Source organism: Myodes glareolus, chromosome 27 (genome assembly GCF_982192425.1).
Source record: "Myodes glareolus chromosome 27, mMyoGla1.1, whole genome shotgun sequence".
In the NCBI taxonomy this organism is placed as follows: Eukaryota; Metazoa; Chordata; class Mammalia; order Rodentia; family Cricetidae; genus Myodes; species Myodes glareolus.
This window is the reverse complement of record NC_142052.1, coordinates 30835995-30854563: the sequence shown is the minus strand read 5'-3', so window position 1 is coordinate 30854563 and position 18569 is coordinate 30835995. Positions and strand designations below refer to the sequence as shown.

At 37.2% G+C, this 18569-nt stretch overlaps 2 protein-coding genes across 2 annotated transcripts in view; one reads left to right on the top strand and one right to left on the bottom strand.

Annotated features, from left to right (window-relative positions):
* Positions 1-5211: 5211 nt before the first annotated feature.
* Positions 5212-18569, bottom strand: part of LOC148117663 (zinc finger protein 431-like) — a 36701-nt gene continuing 23343 nt past the window's right edge. The window contains exon 4 of the mRNA XM_087902269.1: positions 5212-5386. Within this exon, the coding sequence (XP_087758395.1) occupies positions 5338-5386 (49 nt within the window). The 3' untranslated portion in view covers positions 5212-5337. The remainder of the gene's footprint in view (positions 5387-18569) is intronic.
* LOC148117664 (zinc finger protein 431-like) lies at positions 8519-11631 on the top strand. Its single transcript, XM_087902220.1, has 4 exons — positions 8519-8539; positions 9297-9423; positions 9617-9677; positions 11613-11631. The coding sequence occupies exons 1-4, from the start codon at positions 8519-8521 to the stop codon at positions 11629-11631; spliced, it is 228 nt and encodes a 75-aa protein (XP_087758346.1).

The window sequence follows — 18569 nt, the reverse complement described above, 5'->3', positions numbered from 1 at the left end:
GATGTAAAAGCATGAGGATTTTATTAATTCTGTCATGACAGGGTCTTTTAGCATTCGAGAAGCCAGAAAGACCCTAAATAGGTGGTACCGGCTATTTTAAAGCAAAAAGCCACAGAAACAAGGGGGGTGTCTGGGAGTTGTTTTTTTTTAACTATTATGATTGTCTTATTTAAAAGTACTATTACCAACAATTGGCTGGAAAGCAGTTGCCAGATCAGATGAGGTAAGAGGGAACATCTGAGGGTCATTTGCCCCTTTCCCAGGGACTGAGTCAAAACACCAGGAATGGAGTCATCACCTATGGGTTATATTGCCCCTATTTAATAACTGAGTTCTATTTTGAGAACCTTCACAAAGAATCAGGAATATGATGGAAAGTTCCCAACATTTTAGTATGTGTATGCATAGCTGTTAGTTTCCCAGGGACTGGGTGGAGCACTAAGGCACTGAGGCTGAGAGGGCTCAGCTTGAAGTTCTGTACTGCTTACGTCATTGACAAGATTAATACATTGTCTTTGGTTCTCTAAAACCTTCTCAGATATTATAGTGTCTGTGTGCTAATTTGCCTCAGCTGTCAACATGACAAAGCCGAGGTTCACCTGAGGGAATATCAATTAAACATGTTCTTAGATCAGAATGTCTGATCTCTGTCTGAAAGACATTGTGTTAATTGACAATTGATGTTGGAAGATCGTCCACAGAGTTGGCAACATCTCTAATCAAGTGGGCATTGGCTGATTAAGAGAGCTAGCTGAGCATAAGACAGTGACAAAGAACAAGAGAAAACCAGGAAACAATGGTTCCAATACTTTGCGTTCAGTGATTAACTTGACTTTCAATCCTAAGCTCCCTCAATGGTGGACTCTGACTTAGGGGTAACAACCAGATAAACCTGTACATGACCAGAGTTCCTTTTGCTTAGATAATTTAATGACTGCAACAGAGATGAAAGTAGGAACAAAAATTGGTACCTCAACAGTGATTTTGTTGCTGCAATGGACTTGGAAATAGGGACTTTGGAAGAATTTTGAAGATATCGAGACTTTGGATGGCAAAAGTCAGGGAAAGCTCTACACAGAGCATAACTGACTGTTCCTGTAGGACCTGAAAGCCTGGAATGTTGACAGTGCTGGCAGGCAGTGGAGGTCAAGGCCCTAGGATTTTAGTGGGCAAAATTCCCTACAGGGAAACAAGGAGTTGATCTGGCCTATCAGTCTTGAGAGATCTTTGTCTCAGGGTTTTCAGGTTAAGTCTATGGCTACTGGGGCACAGTGTGACTTCCACTTCCTGACATATTGATGGACTCACTCAGGCAAAGGCATTCAGGCTATTTTGTGTTTCTCTTTATAATCCCTTAGTAGTCAAGAAAGCTCAGAAGCTTTAAAGGGCAACTGCTCTGAGACAATGAACTTGTGTTCCCTGTATAACTTACAATCTTCCTGGCATCCGGGGAACTACAACTGTATTGAGCGCAGAAATTGCCAGTAAGTTCTGATTCTGGTAAAAATATAAAAATTCTGATTGTTCTCAATAAGCTTTCATAGCCTCATCTAGCTTTGGACCCTCCAGCCCAAGCCTGGCCTCATTCCTTGTGGCTCTATTAGGTGATATTGGTCTGGGAAGTAAGTACAGGTGCTTTGAAGACTTTATAAAAGTATTCCTGAAGATTATTTTTGTGATCCTTTGACCCAAAATCTTTCTTAATGTTTCCATGTGCCAAGAAGGTTATTAAGGCAGAATTAAAAAGTAATAGACTGATATCTTAGAAAAAATATAATTTCTGTTGGATAGTTATTACTGCTGACTCCTTTAGGTCTACAGTGAAAAAGAAACACATAGAAAGGAATGAAAAGAAAGCATTAGATAATTTCAAATGACAGTCCAGTGATGAAAAAGAGGGATTTTCAAGGATTTTGCACCATTAAAGGGAAGACCCTTGTTCTGCATTGAAAACCAAGCAATATGCCTTACAGTGTAAGACTGTATCCAGGTATTCTCTTAATTTATGGAAGGCATGTGCAACAAAATTCCTTATCTCAGGTCAACAGCATACAGAACCTGTAGTAAATTTTGTTCAAGCTTGGTAGAATACCACACATGGTCTGTCCAGGAGAATTCAGTTGGGGTTCCCTAGGAAGAGACACTGAGACGGAAGAAAATTTAGATCAAGAGAAATGAAGACAGAAACATAGGTTAGACCAGGAGGACTGAAGGCCACTACCAAACAGCTCCGAGTTTATTTCTCAGAAAGCATATATACTGTTTTCAAGTAATGTTCAGTCTCTGAATCTCTTAAATGTCTCCCTACAGTTGTCATGAATTGAGAAACGAAATCTTGAAACAATTCATCAGGTCTCGGTTCTATCTTAGACAATTCTTTGCAGTGCCAGGTAATTTATACCAAGCCTTTGTCAGCTAGAATATTAAGTTGAGTATATACTGCCATATCAAATTTCAACTGATGACCTAAGTCTTCATAATTACCTTCTTCTGCTCACATGTCAAACTAAACAGGAATTTTTTATGGTTTATTTAACTTTATTTTATGTGCATTGGTGTGAAGGTGTCAGATCCCCTGCAAATGGATTTTCAGACAGTTGTGACCTGCCTCGTGGGTGCTGGGAATTGACCCTCGGTCCTCTGGAAGAGCAGTCAGTGCTCCCAACCAGTGAGCCCTCTCTCCAGCCCCAGACAGGCATGTTTTGAACTTTGTTAATATTTTCTCTAAGTTCACATACTCATGGAAGTAGGATTCCACAATACATACTCTCCTCCAGACAAACAATCTCTAGCCCTTTTTTTCCAGTCCACAGGAGACAAAGCTTCAACTGGTATTGCCTACAAAATTGCTTGAATAAATAAGAGTTTTTGGCCTATATTGAGAACTAGCATTTTTTAATTCTTTAAGTTGTGTAAAAGCTAAAGGTGTGTGAACTCTCAGAACATTTCCTTGAGCATCCTGATGTTCTATAACTGGAAATAAATTAGATCCTTGAATGACGTTTTTCTTGGCTCCTCTCTTAATACTTCTGTATAATTTCCTAATCGTTGAAGTCTGTTTAGAACTTGCAGGCTTCTGGACCATAGAGATTATAGGAAATTTTCTTTCTTTAATAGTATAATCCTCAGGAGAATCTAAATCTGTCTCCTCTCTGGGGGAGGCAAGGGAGTGCTCCATCTTGAGCTTCTCCATGAACTCCTTTGTGAGATCCTTCATGAGTTGTTTTTTTTTTAACCAGGAAGAAATTTGGACTGCTTCCTGTTTTTTTATTTAAAGAGTCCATCAGATTAATCAGTCCCTTATTCTCTGACTGTATTCCAACTCTCTTAGATCATTTACATGACTGTTCTTCTACATTCATAAAACTGTAGGAAATCTGAATCAGGACATTTAGAAGTCCCTTTTTGATTTCACCTCATTATCAGGAAACTATCTTAAATTTTCCCTCATCATCATAATCTGAGGTGACATCATCAGATGACTTTTAGAAGCATTTGCATTAAACAGTTCCTTCACTGAAACAGAAACTTTGTTTTACTTTTACTTCAGTTTGGGTACAATTTCTGTCTTTCAGGAAAAAGATCTAAGCTGTCAAGAATAAGTGTTGAGAGGCTGAAAATATCTTCTGAAATGTTCTCTGGACAATGTACATCATAATATTGCTGTATTTTAACTCCAATACACCCCCTAATATCTGCATTGATGGTTCCCTGTTCAAGAAACCAAGGAGAAATTCTTTCAATAAATTCCCAAAATTTATACAGTTGCTGACACAATACCTTAGCACCTATGGGTTCTTAAAATTTACCTAAATAAATGTACAAAGAGCCGTTTGCTGTTTTTTGTCTCATAATTACTTTTTACATTTATATAAAAGTTACTACTTTTTCAAGATACTTCCTTCCTTATTATACACTTACACAGCAGTTACTAAATGACTTTTTCATTCTGCATAGCTAACCTCTTTCATCTTGTATATACACTCCTGTGTTTACTTTCCTTTGTATTTACATCTAGGGCTCCCCGAGAAAACTCACTGCAAATCTCCCTTTTACTGAGTATTGAGTACACTCTTTCATCCTGATGTGTCCTTGTGTTGTTCCTCCCACCCCCTTGCACATTCCAGCATTTGGTGCAGATTTCTCTTTGATCTCTGTTAATCTAGTCTGTGTGTCATATGGTTGAACTGCGGTTCTTTTTAAAACTTCTTTAGGCACTTTATCTTTTGAAAATAAGAAAACAAACTATTTCCTTTATACATACCAATCAAAGATGCTGTTCCCTCTCCTTTAATCATTGCCTCGACATAACCTCCCACCCGCCATCTAGTTTTCAGAGAGGGTAAGGCACATTGCTTTGGGGAAATTCCACAGCCCTCCCTACTGTATCTAGCCTGAGCAAGGCATCATTCAAAGAGACTAGGTTCCCAGAAAGCCAGTACTTGCAGCACACCAACTTTGGGACTGAAAGTCTGGCAGTATGTGTAGCGTTTATTATAGAGTGGAGTATGAGCCTAAGGAGGTTAGGACTGCAAACAGAAAAGAGGGGTGAACTTGGGGAAAGTGCTGAGGGTGTAGGAAAGATTTGGGAAGGTCTGTGAGCTGGTGGCCTACATGGAATTCTGGCAGGTTTTTTGTTCATTGAACCAGGGGTCTCCACCCAATTTGGAAGCTACAATACAGACAAGATGAAGGAAGTGGGTTTTTGGTTCCATATTGAGGGTTTTTGAAAGCATGGCGGAAGTCTATGTGAATTTTTGATGGTTGCTATTGGCCTCTCATCCAGCATGTGGTCTTTTCTTCAGTTTACCTACTTGTTCTTCTTGTGGTGTGTCCCGTACTTGAGCAGAGGCTTTCCACCCAATGCGTAAGTTGTGATAATTGTAGGATTGGTTGGGAATTGTGTCTTGGAATGTAGTGAGAGTATTACTTTCATAGACTTGTGGACTGCCTACCTAGTCTTCTGGCTGGAATGATGTGCACATGAACAAGGATTTTCTGCTTGAATTTGAAGCTGAAGCACAATTATATTCCTTTTTCTGAATGGGAGTTTATCCTATGGCATTGTATGTTGGAAATCCTTAATTTGTTTCTTGGAATTTCAAGATGTGTCAGACAAGAGGTTGGCTTGAATGCCAGAAGAGTTTTGAGATATTTGTGCCATATGGGATATTACAGATTATGAAGATCAAAAAACTCAGACTAAATGCATTTTCCATTTGTTATTTTCTATTTCAGTTATTCTTCTCTCATACAATACATGTTGACTGCAGCTTCCACTTCCTTCCCTCCTTGCTTTTTCCCATTCCTCATTCCTCCAGGTCCATTGCTCCTCTTTCATCTGTCACAAAATAGAAGGCCTCCAAGGGATATCAAAAAACCCTTCCTAAAAAGGATCAAGAAAACTAGGTAAAATTTCTCATTAAAACTGGACAAAGCAAATGAATAGCAATGAAGAGGTCACAAAAATTGGAAAGAGTAAGAGATACCAAGAGTTCTACATTTTTGAAAAATTTATTATGATTTATTTAACTTTATTTTATGTGTATTGGTGTGAAGTTGTCAGATCCCCAAGAACAGGAGTTACAGACAGTTGTGAGCTGCTATGTGTTTGCTGGGAATTAAACTCAGGACCTCTGGAAGAGCAGTCAGGGCTCTTAACTGCTGAGCCATCTCTCCAGCCCAAGAGTTCTACATTTAGTAATCACACAAACACCCCAAGCTAACAACCAAAGCGTGCATGCACAGGGCATATACAGAGCTGTTCATGTTCCATGACTGGCTCTTCATTCTGTCTGAGACACTATGAGACTTGTTTTGCTGATTCTGTAGGTTTGGTTTTCCTGGGTTCCTCAACCCCTCCAGATCCTACATTTTTTACCCCTTCTTTCCACAGTATTCCAAGAACTCAAGCTAATGTTTGGGTAGGGATCTCTGTCTGTGCAACAATCAGCTGTTGAAAAAATTCTCTCTGGTGATATTTGTGCTGGGAATCAATCTGTGATTTTTAGATATAATGCATTTCATTTCTTTTTTCTTGTTTAGTTGTATTTAGTTCTACCCTAATTCTGGAAGCCATCAAGTTCTGGTTCCTGGCCATCCTGGGAGTATCAGACATTGGCTTCCTCTTACAGTTTGGATTAAAATTTAGACCAGTCATAGGTTGCTCACTTCACAAACTCTGAGGCGCCTTTTCCCCAGTGTATCTTGCTAGCAGAACAAGTGTAGTTCTAAATTTAGTGACTGACTTTGTGTCCCAAACCTACCACTGGAAGCCTCATGTATTTACAGAAGATGGCTGGCTCAGCCTCTGTATTCCTCACTATTAGGAATCTTCAATAGTGTCTTTCTTGTAGTTCTGAAAGTTTTCAGTGTACTTTTTCCACATCTCGTGCAAACAGCTCCTTCATTCCTGTCATCTCTCCTATTCTTTATCTCTGTCCCTTGCTTACTTGATTTCTCCTGTTCCCATCTCCACCTGCCTCCAGTGCACCCACAAAATCTATTCTATTATGTCTTCCCAGAATTCCATGCATGTCCCCTAGATCTGTTCTTGTTACTTAGCCTTTCTGCATCTATGGATTGTGCTGTGATTGACTGTGATTACTATGGTTGTACTTTACTTAACTGCTAATATCCACTTATAACTGACTATATGGTGTTGGTTTATGTGCTTCTGGTTTGCCTCTCAGGGCAATAAAATACTCGTGCAAAAAGACAGAAACCAAATAATTCAAATATGGTGAGGTACACCTGTAAACGGAATACTCAGTAGAGGAATCTATAATAGATGAGACACATTGAAAAATATGTTCAGTATCATTAGCGATTAGGAGATTTCATCATAAACCTAACAGAAAGGATGTGTTCAACAACACAAGTGACAGCTAATGCTCCAATAATGTGGAGCCAGGGGACTCATGCTCTTGCAGTGCAAACTTGTCCAGCCACTCTGGAAATCAATATGCAATTCTCAGAATATTGGGAGTCAATCTACCGCAAGACCCAGGTATACCACTCTGTGCATATTCCCAAAGCATGCTCTTCCATCCTACCACATGGACACTTGCTCGACTCTGTTCATAATAGCCAGAAACTGCTGTGTCTGTGAGAGATTGTGTTGATTGATCATTGATGTAGGAAGCCCCTAAGAAGGTGGATCTGTGCTGAGATATGGTACATTCTGAGCATGAGGTAGTGACTAGGCAACAGAGAAAGGCTGTAAACTGTCTTTGCAAATGTGTTTTGCCTTCAATCTTGCACTTTTTCCTACTCTTCCTAAAATGATTGTGTGAGATTTGACACAATCAATGAAATAATCCCATTTACTGCCTGAGATGCTTTCAGTTTGAGGATTTAATCACAATAGCATAAAAGCAGGCAACACGAACAAGAAAACACAAAAGTTGATTTTGTCAGTAGAATGATGACTTTTTTGAGTTTTTTTTGTTTTCTTTTATTTTCAGTTTTCTTCTTACTTTCCTTTCATCCCTTACTGCATCTTTATTTTTTCTCTTTTGGAATGTTAATGATATTTTGTGACACTGATGTTAGAAATAGGTAACTTGTTTTCAGGTTTGTAAGATGTTGGTGTCCACAGATCGTCTTGAGTACCAGAGGAGCCATTTCTTATTTGGACAGTGTAGGGACCATTGCAGATGACGATCATTAAATGTCTATCCTTGAAATGACTAAATGCATTTTTTCCATTGTTGACCATGAACCAATAATGACTGGGTTCAAAATGTACTTGACTGAATGAACAACCTCCCAGAAAAGATCACATATTTGAACAAGTTTCTCTCCTTGGTGGCTTTCTTTCAATTTCCTGTGAATCTTTAGTAGGAAAAACCTGTCTAGATGAGAGTTCTCATTGAATGTGATAAGTCTCAATACTCTCAAGTAATTTCCTGACATTTATATCTACTGTTTTATGCTTGTCATTAATTAGACAATTTCCTACTTATACTGAAATGCTTTTGCTATTGTTATAGGCTTAATCTCTACAGTCTATAGCTTACCTATATTCTATAGGTAAAAATGACATGTAGTAGAAACAGTGGCTATTAATGAGTTTGGCAACCTGCTATTTTAATTGCTTTGTTTGCTTGTCTAAGTAGCCCTTACTGTGTGGCTCCAAATTCATGAAAGTAAAGGGGGGGCATGATTTCTGGTTCTATCCATTTTTATATTATTGGGTGATAGCCCTGGAATATAGGTTTTTTTAAATGTCAGGAATATGCTGCTGTGCTGAACTTCATGTGTATCTTGAATTTTAAAATTTGACAGAGGGTATCACTCTGATTCCCAGGATGTCATGTCTTTATGACATTAATATGGCCTGAGCATTCTGAGTCAGTTAATTGCAAGTACATGAACTTTGTCTGACTTGTTAGGCTTGATTTGATTTTTTTTTATAATCAATATGACTATTTTGTATGTCTACATGGATATTCATTACATGGGTTCCTGGTCATCAAGGTGATCAAATGATCTCAGAATTCCTGATCATGGAACAATGGAAAGTTGTGATCTCCATGTAAGTACTGAAAAATGTACCCACCTCCATTCAAGACAAGGAAGAACTCTGAATTACTCTGCCCTCTCTTCAGCCCTGTGTTGGTTATTAATGACCAACATTTATATTTCTAGTGTTTTCATCTGTCCATTTTAATGGCTTTATACACGAAGTTGCTTTGTACAAACTGTTATTGGGATTACAGTTTAAATTATGGCACTTCAGATGTCTGGAAGATGAATACAGAACTGGAGTGAATGCAGAATTATTTGTAAGAACTTCAATAAAAGTCTTTCAGGTCTTTCTATCCCATTTGTTTTTTTCACTGATTTTTGCAATGGAGACAGTGTCTTAATGTGTACTTCCTCCTGTCCTGGACCTGACTGCATAGACTTGACTGGCATTCAACTTAAATACAAATATACCCACCTCTGTTTTCTGAGTGTTGTAGTTAAAAACACAATACACCCGGTGTGTCCATATTACTTTTTTGTGTCATCTGTAACTCTTCTTACAATTTTCTCATGCATACTATATACTGTTGATCTTTTTTGTTGTCTCTTCCTCTCAATAGACATTGCTCTTATGAGGTGGTATCCCATATAAAGAGTACAGAAATGACAGAGTTGACTCTGTTTTTCAATTTCCTTCAAAAGTGACTGTCTATTTCATGGAATAAGAGTAAGGAATACCAGAATAATATGTCTATACTCTGAAAGAAGTATGCATTTCCAACTTTGTAATGCTTTCAATTTTACACATGTGTTGTATATTTTAGAAGGCAGTGACCCATGATGATGTGTATATCAACTTTACTAAGGAAGAGTGGGATTTGCTGAATCCTTCCCAGAAGAATCTCTATAAAGATGTAATGCTGGAGACCTACAGGAACCTCATTTCTATAGGTAAAAATGAATTTCCTTCATGTTTACAAATATGGACACAACTTTTCCTTGGTTAAGGATGTTGTTCTACAATTTGATAGAAAGAAGAATGAGGTGAATAAAGCAGTCATAGTTCTTTGGTGCACTTAAGATAATAAGCTAAATGTGGCACATTGTTAAATAATATGACATATATTCTGGTCCTGTATTTTAGGATACATTTGGGAAGACCATAACACTGAAGAACATTGGCAATGTTCTAGAAGACATGGAAGGTAATTTTCATGTGCAGGTTGACAACAATGTGTCCCTGATGAGATTGCCCTTTATTCTTGAACTTTTAAATAAAACCAGCAATGCAAATAAACACAGCTTTAAGTACATAGATGGTTATTAAATCCTCACAAATCCATACACCTCAATTTCATGTATGTGAATTTTTCATCCTTTTCTATGTATATATAAGCTTATGAGCATAGGGATTTGGAAAGATTTAACATACATCTCCTTGAGAACAAAAAGAAGATATGCAGTAGTTCCCATGTAGAGTATACATGTTGAATTTGATTCAAGTATACAATTCTGATGGCTTTCTACTATCGTTATTAATATGTAAACTTTACAAAAATGCCCCATGAGTTTTAGGTTTGCACAAATACTTCTAAATGTCTTAGTTCATTAGCAAATATATATGATTCACAGTATAGTAAAATTTATGAATGTAGTAGAGTTGGTAAATCTCTCAGTGTATTCAGTTGTCTTCAAAAATGTGAATAATAACATATAAATTATTATTGTAGATGTGAAAAGGTAAACCATGAAACAAAGGAATTTATCATTATACTTATTTTCTTAGATGCAGCCTAACCCCTAATTATAAAACAAACATGATTGTAAACAGTGTTATGAAACCTTAATACCTGAATCCTTTTAGAATTGGATCAAGTTATAAAATTAATTTATACAGATATATGGTTCAACAGTGTCTTGAACATGGTAAAGCTTTTAAGTGTGCCAATTATCCTTGCAGGATTGAAAGAAATCAAAATGCTGAGAAGAAACTTTCAGTGTATACTGACTGTGTTAAAGCCTTGTCTTATGACACTCGCCTTCTATGGAATGAAAAAACACATACTGGAAAAAAATGCTCTAAAAGTAACCAGTGTGGTAAAGCCTTTGCTTATCACAGTCATATTCAAGTGCTTAAAAGAAAACACACTGGAATGAAACCCAATGAATACAGTCAAGATGATAAAGACTTTGTTCTTAATGAAACTCATAAAAGTCATAAAAGAATACATACTGCAGAGAAACCCTATGAATATAATCAGTGTGGTAATGATTATTCATGTCAGACTAATCTTCAAAAGCATAAAAGAACACATACTGGAGAGAAACCTTATGAATGTAATCAGTGTGGTAAGGCCTTTGCTACAAACCGTGCTCTTCAAAATCATAAAAGAACACATACTGGAGAGAAACCCTATGAATGTAATCAGTGTGGTAAAGTCTTTGCCCAGCACAGTAATCTTCAAAAGCATAAAAGAACACATACTGGAGAGAAACCCTATGAATGTAATCAGTGTGATAAAGCCTTTGCAGATCACAGTAATCTTCAAAATCATAAAAGAACACATACTGGAGAGAAACCCTATGAATGTAATCAATGTGGTAAGGCCTTTGCTGCTCACAGTACTCTGAAAAGCCATAAAAGAACACATACTGGAGAGAAACCCTATGAATGTAATCAATGTGGTAAGGCCTTTGCAGCTCACAGTAATCTGAAAAGTCATAAAAGAACACATACTAGAGAGAAACCCTATGAATGTAATCAGTGTTGTAAGGCCTTTGCATGTCACAGTGATCTTCAAAAGCATAAAAGAACACATACGGGAGAGAAACCCTTTGAATGTAATCAATGTGGTAAGGCCTTTGCCCATCACAGTAATCTTCAAACTCATAAAAGAACACACACTGGAGAGAAACCTTTCGAGTGTAATCACTGTGGTAAGGCCTTTGCCCAGCACAGTAGTCTTCAAAAGCATAAAAGAACACATACTGGATAGAAACCCTATAAATGTAATCATTGTGACCTTTACATGTCACAGTGCTTCTCAAAAGCATAAAAGAACACATACTGCAGAGAAATCCTATGAATGTAATCAGTGTTGTAACGTCTTTGTGTATCAAAATAGTCTTCAATTGCATAGAAGAACACATTCTGGATAGAAACACCATGAATGTAATCAGTGTGATAAGGCCGTTTCAAGTTTCAGTCATCTTCAATTGCATAAAAAACACATTCTAGAGAGAAACCCTATGATTGTGATCATTTTGGTAAGGCCTTTGCCAAACACAGTCATCTTCAAATGTACAAAAAATCACAGAGTAGAGAGAACCCCTATGAATGTAGTCAGTGTGGTTAGATCTTTGGAGACCACAATACTCTTCATGGTAATGAAAGAACACACAGTGTAGGGAAACTTTAGGAATGTATATGTGTGTGAGAAAGACTTTTCACATCTTATTCACCTACAAATGCATAAAAGAACACAGACTGGAGAGATAATGGTAAATGGAATCTGTGGTAAATCCTTTGTCACAATCATCTGCAAATACATAAAATAAACCATCTTGCAGAAAAACTCTGTGAACTTAATGTGTGTATTTTGCAAAACCATGAGAAAAATCGTACTATAGTAAAACTCTATAAGTGAATTTAGTGGTTTAATGTTTTGTATTCATCTAAGAGTAAGACTTTTGTGTGTAATCAACCTGATAAAGCTTATGCATATTACCCCAATTATTTGGGCCTGTGGAAGAAACTGAGGGCTTATTATAACTTATTTTTTAAAGATCTTAAGCCAACAGACATACAGTCAGTTAAGCAACATCAGTTATTGTGTAGAAAAAAATGGATAGCGTAAAAATCTGTTCAAGCGCTATGATATCTCTTTTTCTTTGTTTGAACCAGCAAACTAATGAACAAAACCTTTTTTTGAGCCTTATGGTTAGGGGAAAGAGCTAGTCAAAGAAACACATATCAGACCTGAAAGCAGAGCCAAAGGAAAGCACTTTTTCTCTGAATCTAGAACTGGCTAAAGAAACAATATCTCCCTGAAAACAGCCCATCATTAACAAGTGCCAGTGAAAGAAACACACTCTCAAAACACAACCAAATCAAAAAGCCCCACATTCTACCCTTTTCCAAGTTATCACAAATGTAACCAATCCCTCAGTATAAAATCCAGCCCATCTCTGATCTTGTTCATGATTAGGGATTAAAATCTCACAAATTCTCTCCTTCAAAATCTCCTTTGATATCCCCTGGTTTTAAGAATCCCTATATGAGCCATATTCAAATTCAGTATGCAGCTGCCTCATTCCAAATTGGCAGGGGTATTTATGCTTTTGGTTTCTTCCCTCTCAAATAAATCTCTTGATTGGAGATTTGTGTGAAGACATTGTTTCACTGGAATGCTTCAAAAACTTGAGTTGTGCTGACATACAATTGCTACTTCCCTTTGGAAACCCTTATGAGAACTGAGCTCATCCCAGATGTGAAGGATCACTTTTAACTTCTCTGGCCATAATCAAAGATTTTTTGTTTCTCATCCCTGCAGCTCTTTAACTGCAAGCAGACAATTCTTTGCTGCTGCCCCATTTGCATGAGCATGTCTCTCTGTAGGAGCTCTTCCCATTTGTGCATGCACATTCACCCCTTATCTCTTCCAGAACTGCTGGCAGGCTGTGGTCCAGAGAATAACGAAGGAAGGTGGTCAGTGTCATGCCTCTCCTTAGGAAGCTTTCCTTTTGGGACCCAAAGTTCTAGAACTGATCCAATAAAAATTTCTAGAAGGATAAAGGTAGAGGATGCCTGCCTCATCTCTTTCAGGATAAAAAAGAAGGTGAATACACAAAAATGTACAGTAATTACATACTATCAGGTACTAGTACCACTTAACATTTTTAGAAATATAACCACATAAAACAGCAACGTAGTACCAGTCAAAACACAGACCAAGAAAACATGCACTCATTAATTCATACACAACTTTTTAAAGCTCTAGATTTATACTTCATTCTGGAGGAAACCGGGAACACATATCTTTTATACATTTCAAAAACTGAAGCAATTATTGTTGTCCTTCCTTAGTACCTCTGACCTTTAAAATACCTATAAGTAATGTACAAACAGCTGTTTGCTATTTTCCTGGCCTGTATTTAACTTTTTGAAAATTATATACAAATTACTTCTTATTTTATTATTACTTATTTTACAATCATACTCGAGTTACTCCTTACTTGTTTTTCATGGTGCACAGCTAACCTCTTTTTTATATTTACACTGTGCAACTGCTGATACTCCCGGGAGATCCTTAATGTACTTTAGAGCACCCTTAAAATTTGTGGTGTCCCTACGAAGACACCCTTCCCCAGAAAGCTGCACAGCTGGATGTCACCTGTAGGAGCTGCTCCTACAAGGTCAGCTAGGGTTTCTGGATAGGGGATCCTTGAGGCCAAAGAAAAGTCAGAAGAAACAGACAACATGATAGAATCGGGAGGTGTGTCCAGTCATGCTGAAGCAGACAAACAGCCCAGGGTTTATTTCAGAACTTTCTTAAATACAAAAGCAGATCAAAGCACAGCACAGACAGTCAGTCAGTATCTGACCAAAAGGTTGTGGGGCAAAGGAAACATTCATACATTGCTGGTGGGATAGGGGACAGCCTATTTTGATGTCAGTGTGGCAATTTCTCAGAAAATGAGAAAACAACCTTCTTCAAGACCCAGTAATAACACTTTTGGGTATATATTAAAAAGATGCTCAATAGTGTCACAATGACATGTGCTCAACTATGTTCCTAGCAATATTGTTTGTAATAGCCAGAACCTGGAAACAAGCTAAATGTCTTCTCAACCATTAAAAAATGGATAAGGAAAATGTGGTATACTTATACAATGGAGTACTCCACAGCAGAAAATAATAATGTCTTGAATTTTGCAGGTAAATATGTAGAAGTAGAAAACATTATTTTGAGTGAGGTAACCCAGACCCAGAAATAAAATTATCACATGCACTCACTCATAAATGGTTTTTAAGCATCAGACAAAGAAACCCAGTCTACAAATCATAATCCCAGAGAGCCTCAACAACAATTAGGACCATAAGAGAAATATACATAAATCTAATCTACATGGGAAGTAGAAAAAGACAAGTTCTCCTGAGTAATTTGGGAGTGTGGGGATATTGGGAGAGAGTCAAAGGGGAGGGGAGCAGATAAAAATGTAGAACTCAATAGAAATAGATAAAAATCATGCTTCAATGAATAGGCAAAATTTTCACATAAAATCTGAAATAACTTGGAAAAAGATTCTAAACACCCAAGAAGCATAGTCAAATGCAGCTTCTTTGTAACTGCCTTTTTCTGGTGGGCTATGTTTGCTAGCAGTGGCCAGAGGCATACCACCTTTAACAGAGGGCTTTCATTGCTGAAGCTCTCTCTTCCCTCTGATTTATCAGGCTGCACTAGTTGATTAAAACAGATGGGAGAAATAGGTGGGTTGACACCTAACTTACAGCCTAAGCTGTAAGTATATTTTGTTTTCTGATGAACAGAATACTGACTATGCCAGTACTTTAGGAGTGCATGAGCTTTTGACCATTGTTGTCATCATTCATTTTGATTTAGCACAGTGGCCTCATGAGGCACAGCACTGTTCCTCTATATGCGGACATTTAGGTTGTTTGTACATTTTAGCCACAAAGAAAATACCTGCCATAAGTATGAGAATCCTCTACTTTTTAATTCTAATTTCAATAATATGGCAACTATGCTGAGGAGATTGCTGTGATCTATAGTAATTTGTGTCATTTTATGAGAACTCTGTATAATGTGAAGACACATAAGCACAGGAATATAAAGAGAATGTCTAGGCATTACAATTTACTGTGTTTCCTGTGGTAATGGTGCTGGCCCACGCACCAGAATACACATACTAAATATGTGTAATTTTATGTCAACTCTAACAATACAACATGCTGTCATTTAATTTTAGTTGATATCGGTGGGAAATCCCAACCTCCTGCTATCAGAGTCTATTTCCCATGATACTATACAATCTCATGTCACATTCAAATTCACTCTTACATTCCGGAATGTGCATTATTTTCACTGTTTGTTTTCTCATTTACATAATACTGAATGTAAAAGCTTTTAGATGAAAATAGCAATGTATTCTTTGTCACTATCCTATACTGCAGCCTTCTTTCTATGTCTCTTTACTTTATTTTCCTAATCCAAATGCAAGAATGTTTAGAGTCCAGGTTACATACATGATCAACACATGAATGAACAGAACCACACTCTGTCTTATGATCCATCAAACTCCCAGAAGATCTGGCAGTTCAGCCAACATGTTCTTTCTGTTCAGAGGACAATGTACCACTATTTCCCATGGCATGACTTATGGTCTCCCTCACATTTCCCCAGAGCATCATAACCTGAGAATCATAAGAAGAGAAAACTAGAATAATCCAAAAATCTACCTCCCAATGGTGGTAATATCACCCTTCTGGGCCTGGGGAAAATAGCAGCATCCCTAAGAGATGAGCAGAGATCAAATGATTAGACTTCACAGACTTTCCAGCTATGGCCTTCCACCCTAGGGGAAGACAGGAGTCTCATCAAGGAAATTTTGTATTTTAGTAGAATCTCTTGTCAGTCTCTCAGTGCACTTCCTGTTTTTCTTTCAAGATGCAGTGTTCCTTGTGTGCATATTCTACTACACATTCAATGTCCAGTGCAGACTATCCTCTGCATAATAACTCATAAATCCTGATGCCAAATAAAGGTCACATTTAAACAGTAACTTCCGTTAAAGCAAAAAGAGGCTGTGAGTGAGAAAACAATGAAGAGCTATGGAAGGGCTTAGAAGAAGGAAAAGGTAGAGGGAACTGAGCAATTTTTATTCCCAAAAATTGTTTTAAAAAGTTGAAATAGGCTTTATGGCCATGTGCTCTAGAGTTGAAAGATTCGTATTAGAGGACAAGTTTTAGCCACACATTTTCTCTCAGGATGTTCATCTTAAACCTGTTCTTTTAGGCAGGCTCATACCATTTTATCCAGTTCTAATTTGTTCATACTAGTGTATCTTCTGAAATTTGGTTCCATAATAAGTTCTATTCTTTATCTAAATGCTCAGTTCCCTGGTCTGTGTAATCTAGAAATGACCAGTTAGAACATGTATCAATTACAATGTAATATTTTGTATTTGTTCCAGCAAATAAAGCTTTCCTGGACATTAGAGGCTGGAAGTAATCTTTGTTGGATGACAGGATCTGACAGAACATGGCTCATGCTTTTAATTCTACCATTTGGGAGATGAAGACAGGAATATAAGGTGGGTGCAGACAGGATCTCATCCCCCATTCGGTCTGATGACTTGGAGAGGTAAAAAGTGAATTTGACTGCTGGGTTGCTTTTTTGTTCTGTCAGTTTTCCCCCAATATCTGACTCTAGGATTTTATTAACAATACTAATTAGGATCATACTTCAATCAGTCATCTTAACTACTTATTTCTAAAGTGGACTACTTTCAAAAGATGGAAATTTTTGTGTTCCTTTCTGTCTATCACTTTTTGTGCTGGGACTGCACATGGTTTAAAGTTGACCTTTGAACTCAATTATTACACAGGGCAGCACTCATTTACTGGTCTATATTTCTTTCTAACTGACCAGATAAGGCACAGCATTGAAGCAGTTGAAGGACTTGCTTTCCAGCACTGGGCAGCAGAAGGATTATAAGTTTAATAAAATTCTCAACTGCATAGTGTAAGGCAAGCCTAATCTACAGGAGACATTGCTCTAAACAGACATAAATAATCAACATAACTAGAGAAAACAAGGAAGAAATTCTTAATGACCTGGAAACAATTGGGAACAGAAAAAATAAGAGATTAGAGCAAAGATAAATTTAAAGGAATTCAAATTTAAAAAGTAAAGCTCATAATTGTTTTTTTTCTTAAAAAAATATAATTGAAAAATCTATATTGACTTTCCAAAAGGCAAAATAATTCCCTCACAGAGAGAATGGCATTAATAAAATATTACTTCACCCTGTGCTTATGTGTATTGTTTTCTACTGAGACCTGTCACCTGACATATGCAGTTACAGCTAAAGGACATAACAATGACAGCAAGGTTGAACATATCTCTATATGAGAGTTCCTTCTTGCTAATTCCATATTATTTGGTTCAATTAACCTTCCCAAATTGTATACAGAAATCTGGTCTGACTTCATTTGCATGACATGGATCAATACATGTCAGGAAAAAATAAAATTACATATCCATCTACAATCATGTCTTATTTTATAATGGTGACTCCACAACTGTTTGCCTTCACTGTTTCCCCTATAGTCTACACAGTAAACTATTCCACCTATTATGGTATGAAAGCAAAAACCATGCTCCACACACAAATCCTTTTTCTATTACTGAAATGGAAAGTTGACTATATGACTCAAATTTGTAATTTTATGACTGAGTGGTGAATGAGTTGTTTAATCTAAAAATTTAGTTGGTTTAACCATGAGAACAAGGTCATTTCCCCGGGGAACAATGGCATTGGATCAAGGGTATTCGATCCAAAATAGGAACTTTTGATTCAGAAACATTATCGTACAAACTGGAGATACTGATGTTCTAGAATTAATATGCCTTCCTCTGGATAAATTTTTCCAGAAACTTAAAAGTTTAATAAACAAAATCTCTGTAAAAACTGCATGCATCTGGGGTGGTTAATTTTAAAAAGAGGAGCCAGCCAGGAAACACATTTTGCACACCACATAAAATGTCATTTTTAAGTCTCTTTTGGTTTCAGGCCCAAGGTTATACTGTGAACAATTTAAAAAAAAAAACAGGAGAACCTAGGCAGTGGTTGCACATGCCTTTAATCCCAGCACTTTGGAAGCAGAGGCAGGTGGATCTCTGTGACTTCAAGGCCAGCCTGGTCTACAAGAGCTAGTTTTAGGACAGGATATAATGCTACAGAGAAATCCTCTCTTGAGAAAAAAAAACAAGAAACTAACAACAACAACAACAACAAATAAAGACAGAAGGCACATCTAACCACTTAGGCAGATGGAGACTTACAGAGCAAAA

Excerpts from the sequence above, each read along its gene's own strand:
- LOC148117664 (XM_087902220.1), top strand. The coding sequence starts at position 8,519 with ATGGAAAGTTGTGATCTCCAT. Across the intron at positions 8,540-9,296 it reads TGGAAAGTTGTGATCTCCAT|AAGGCAGTGACCCATGATGA; the intron begins GTAAGTACTGAA and ends TGTATATTTTAG. Across the intron at positions 9,424-9,616 it reads CAGGAACCTCATTTCTATAG|GATACATTTGGGAAGACCAT; the intron begins GTAAAAATGAAT and ends CCTGTATTTTAG.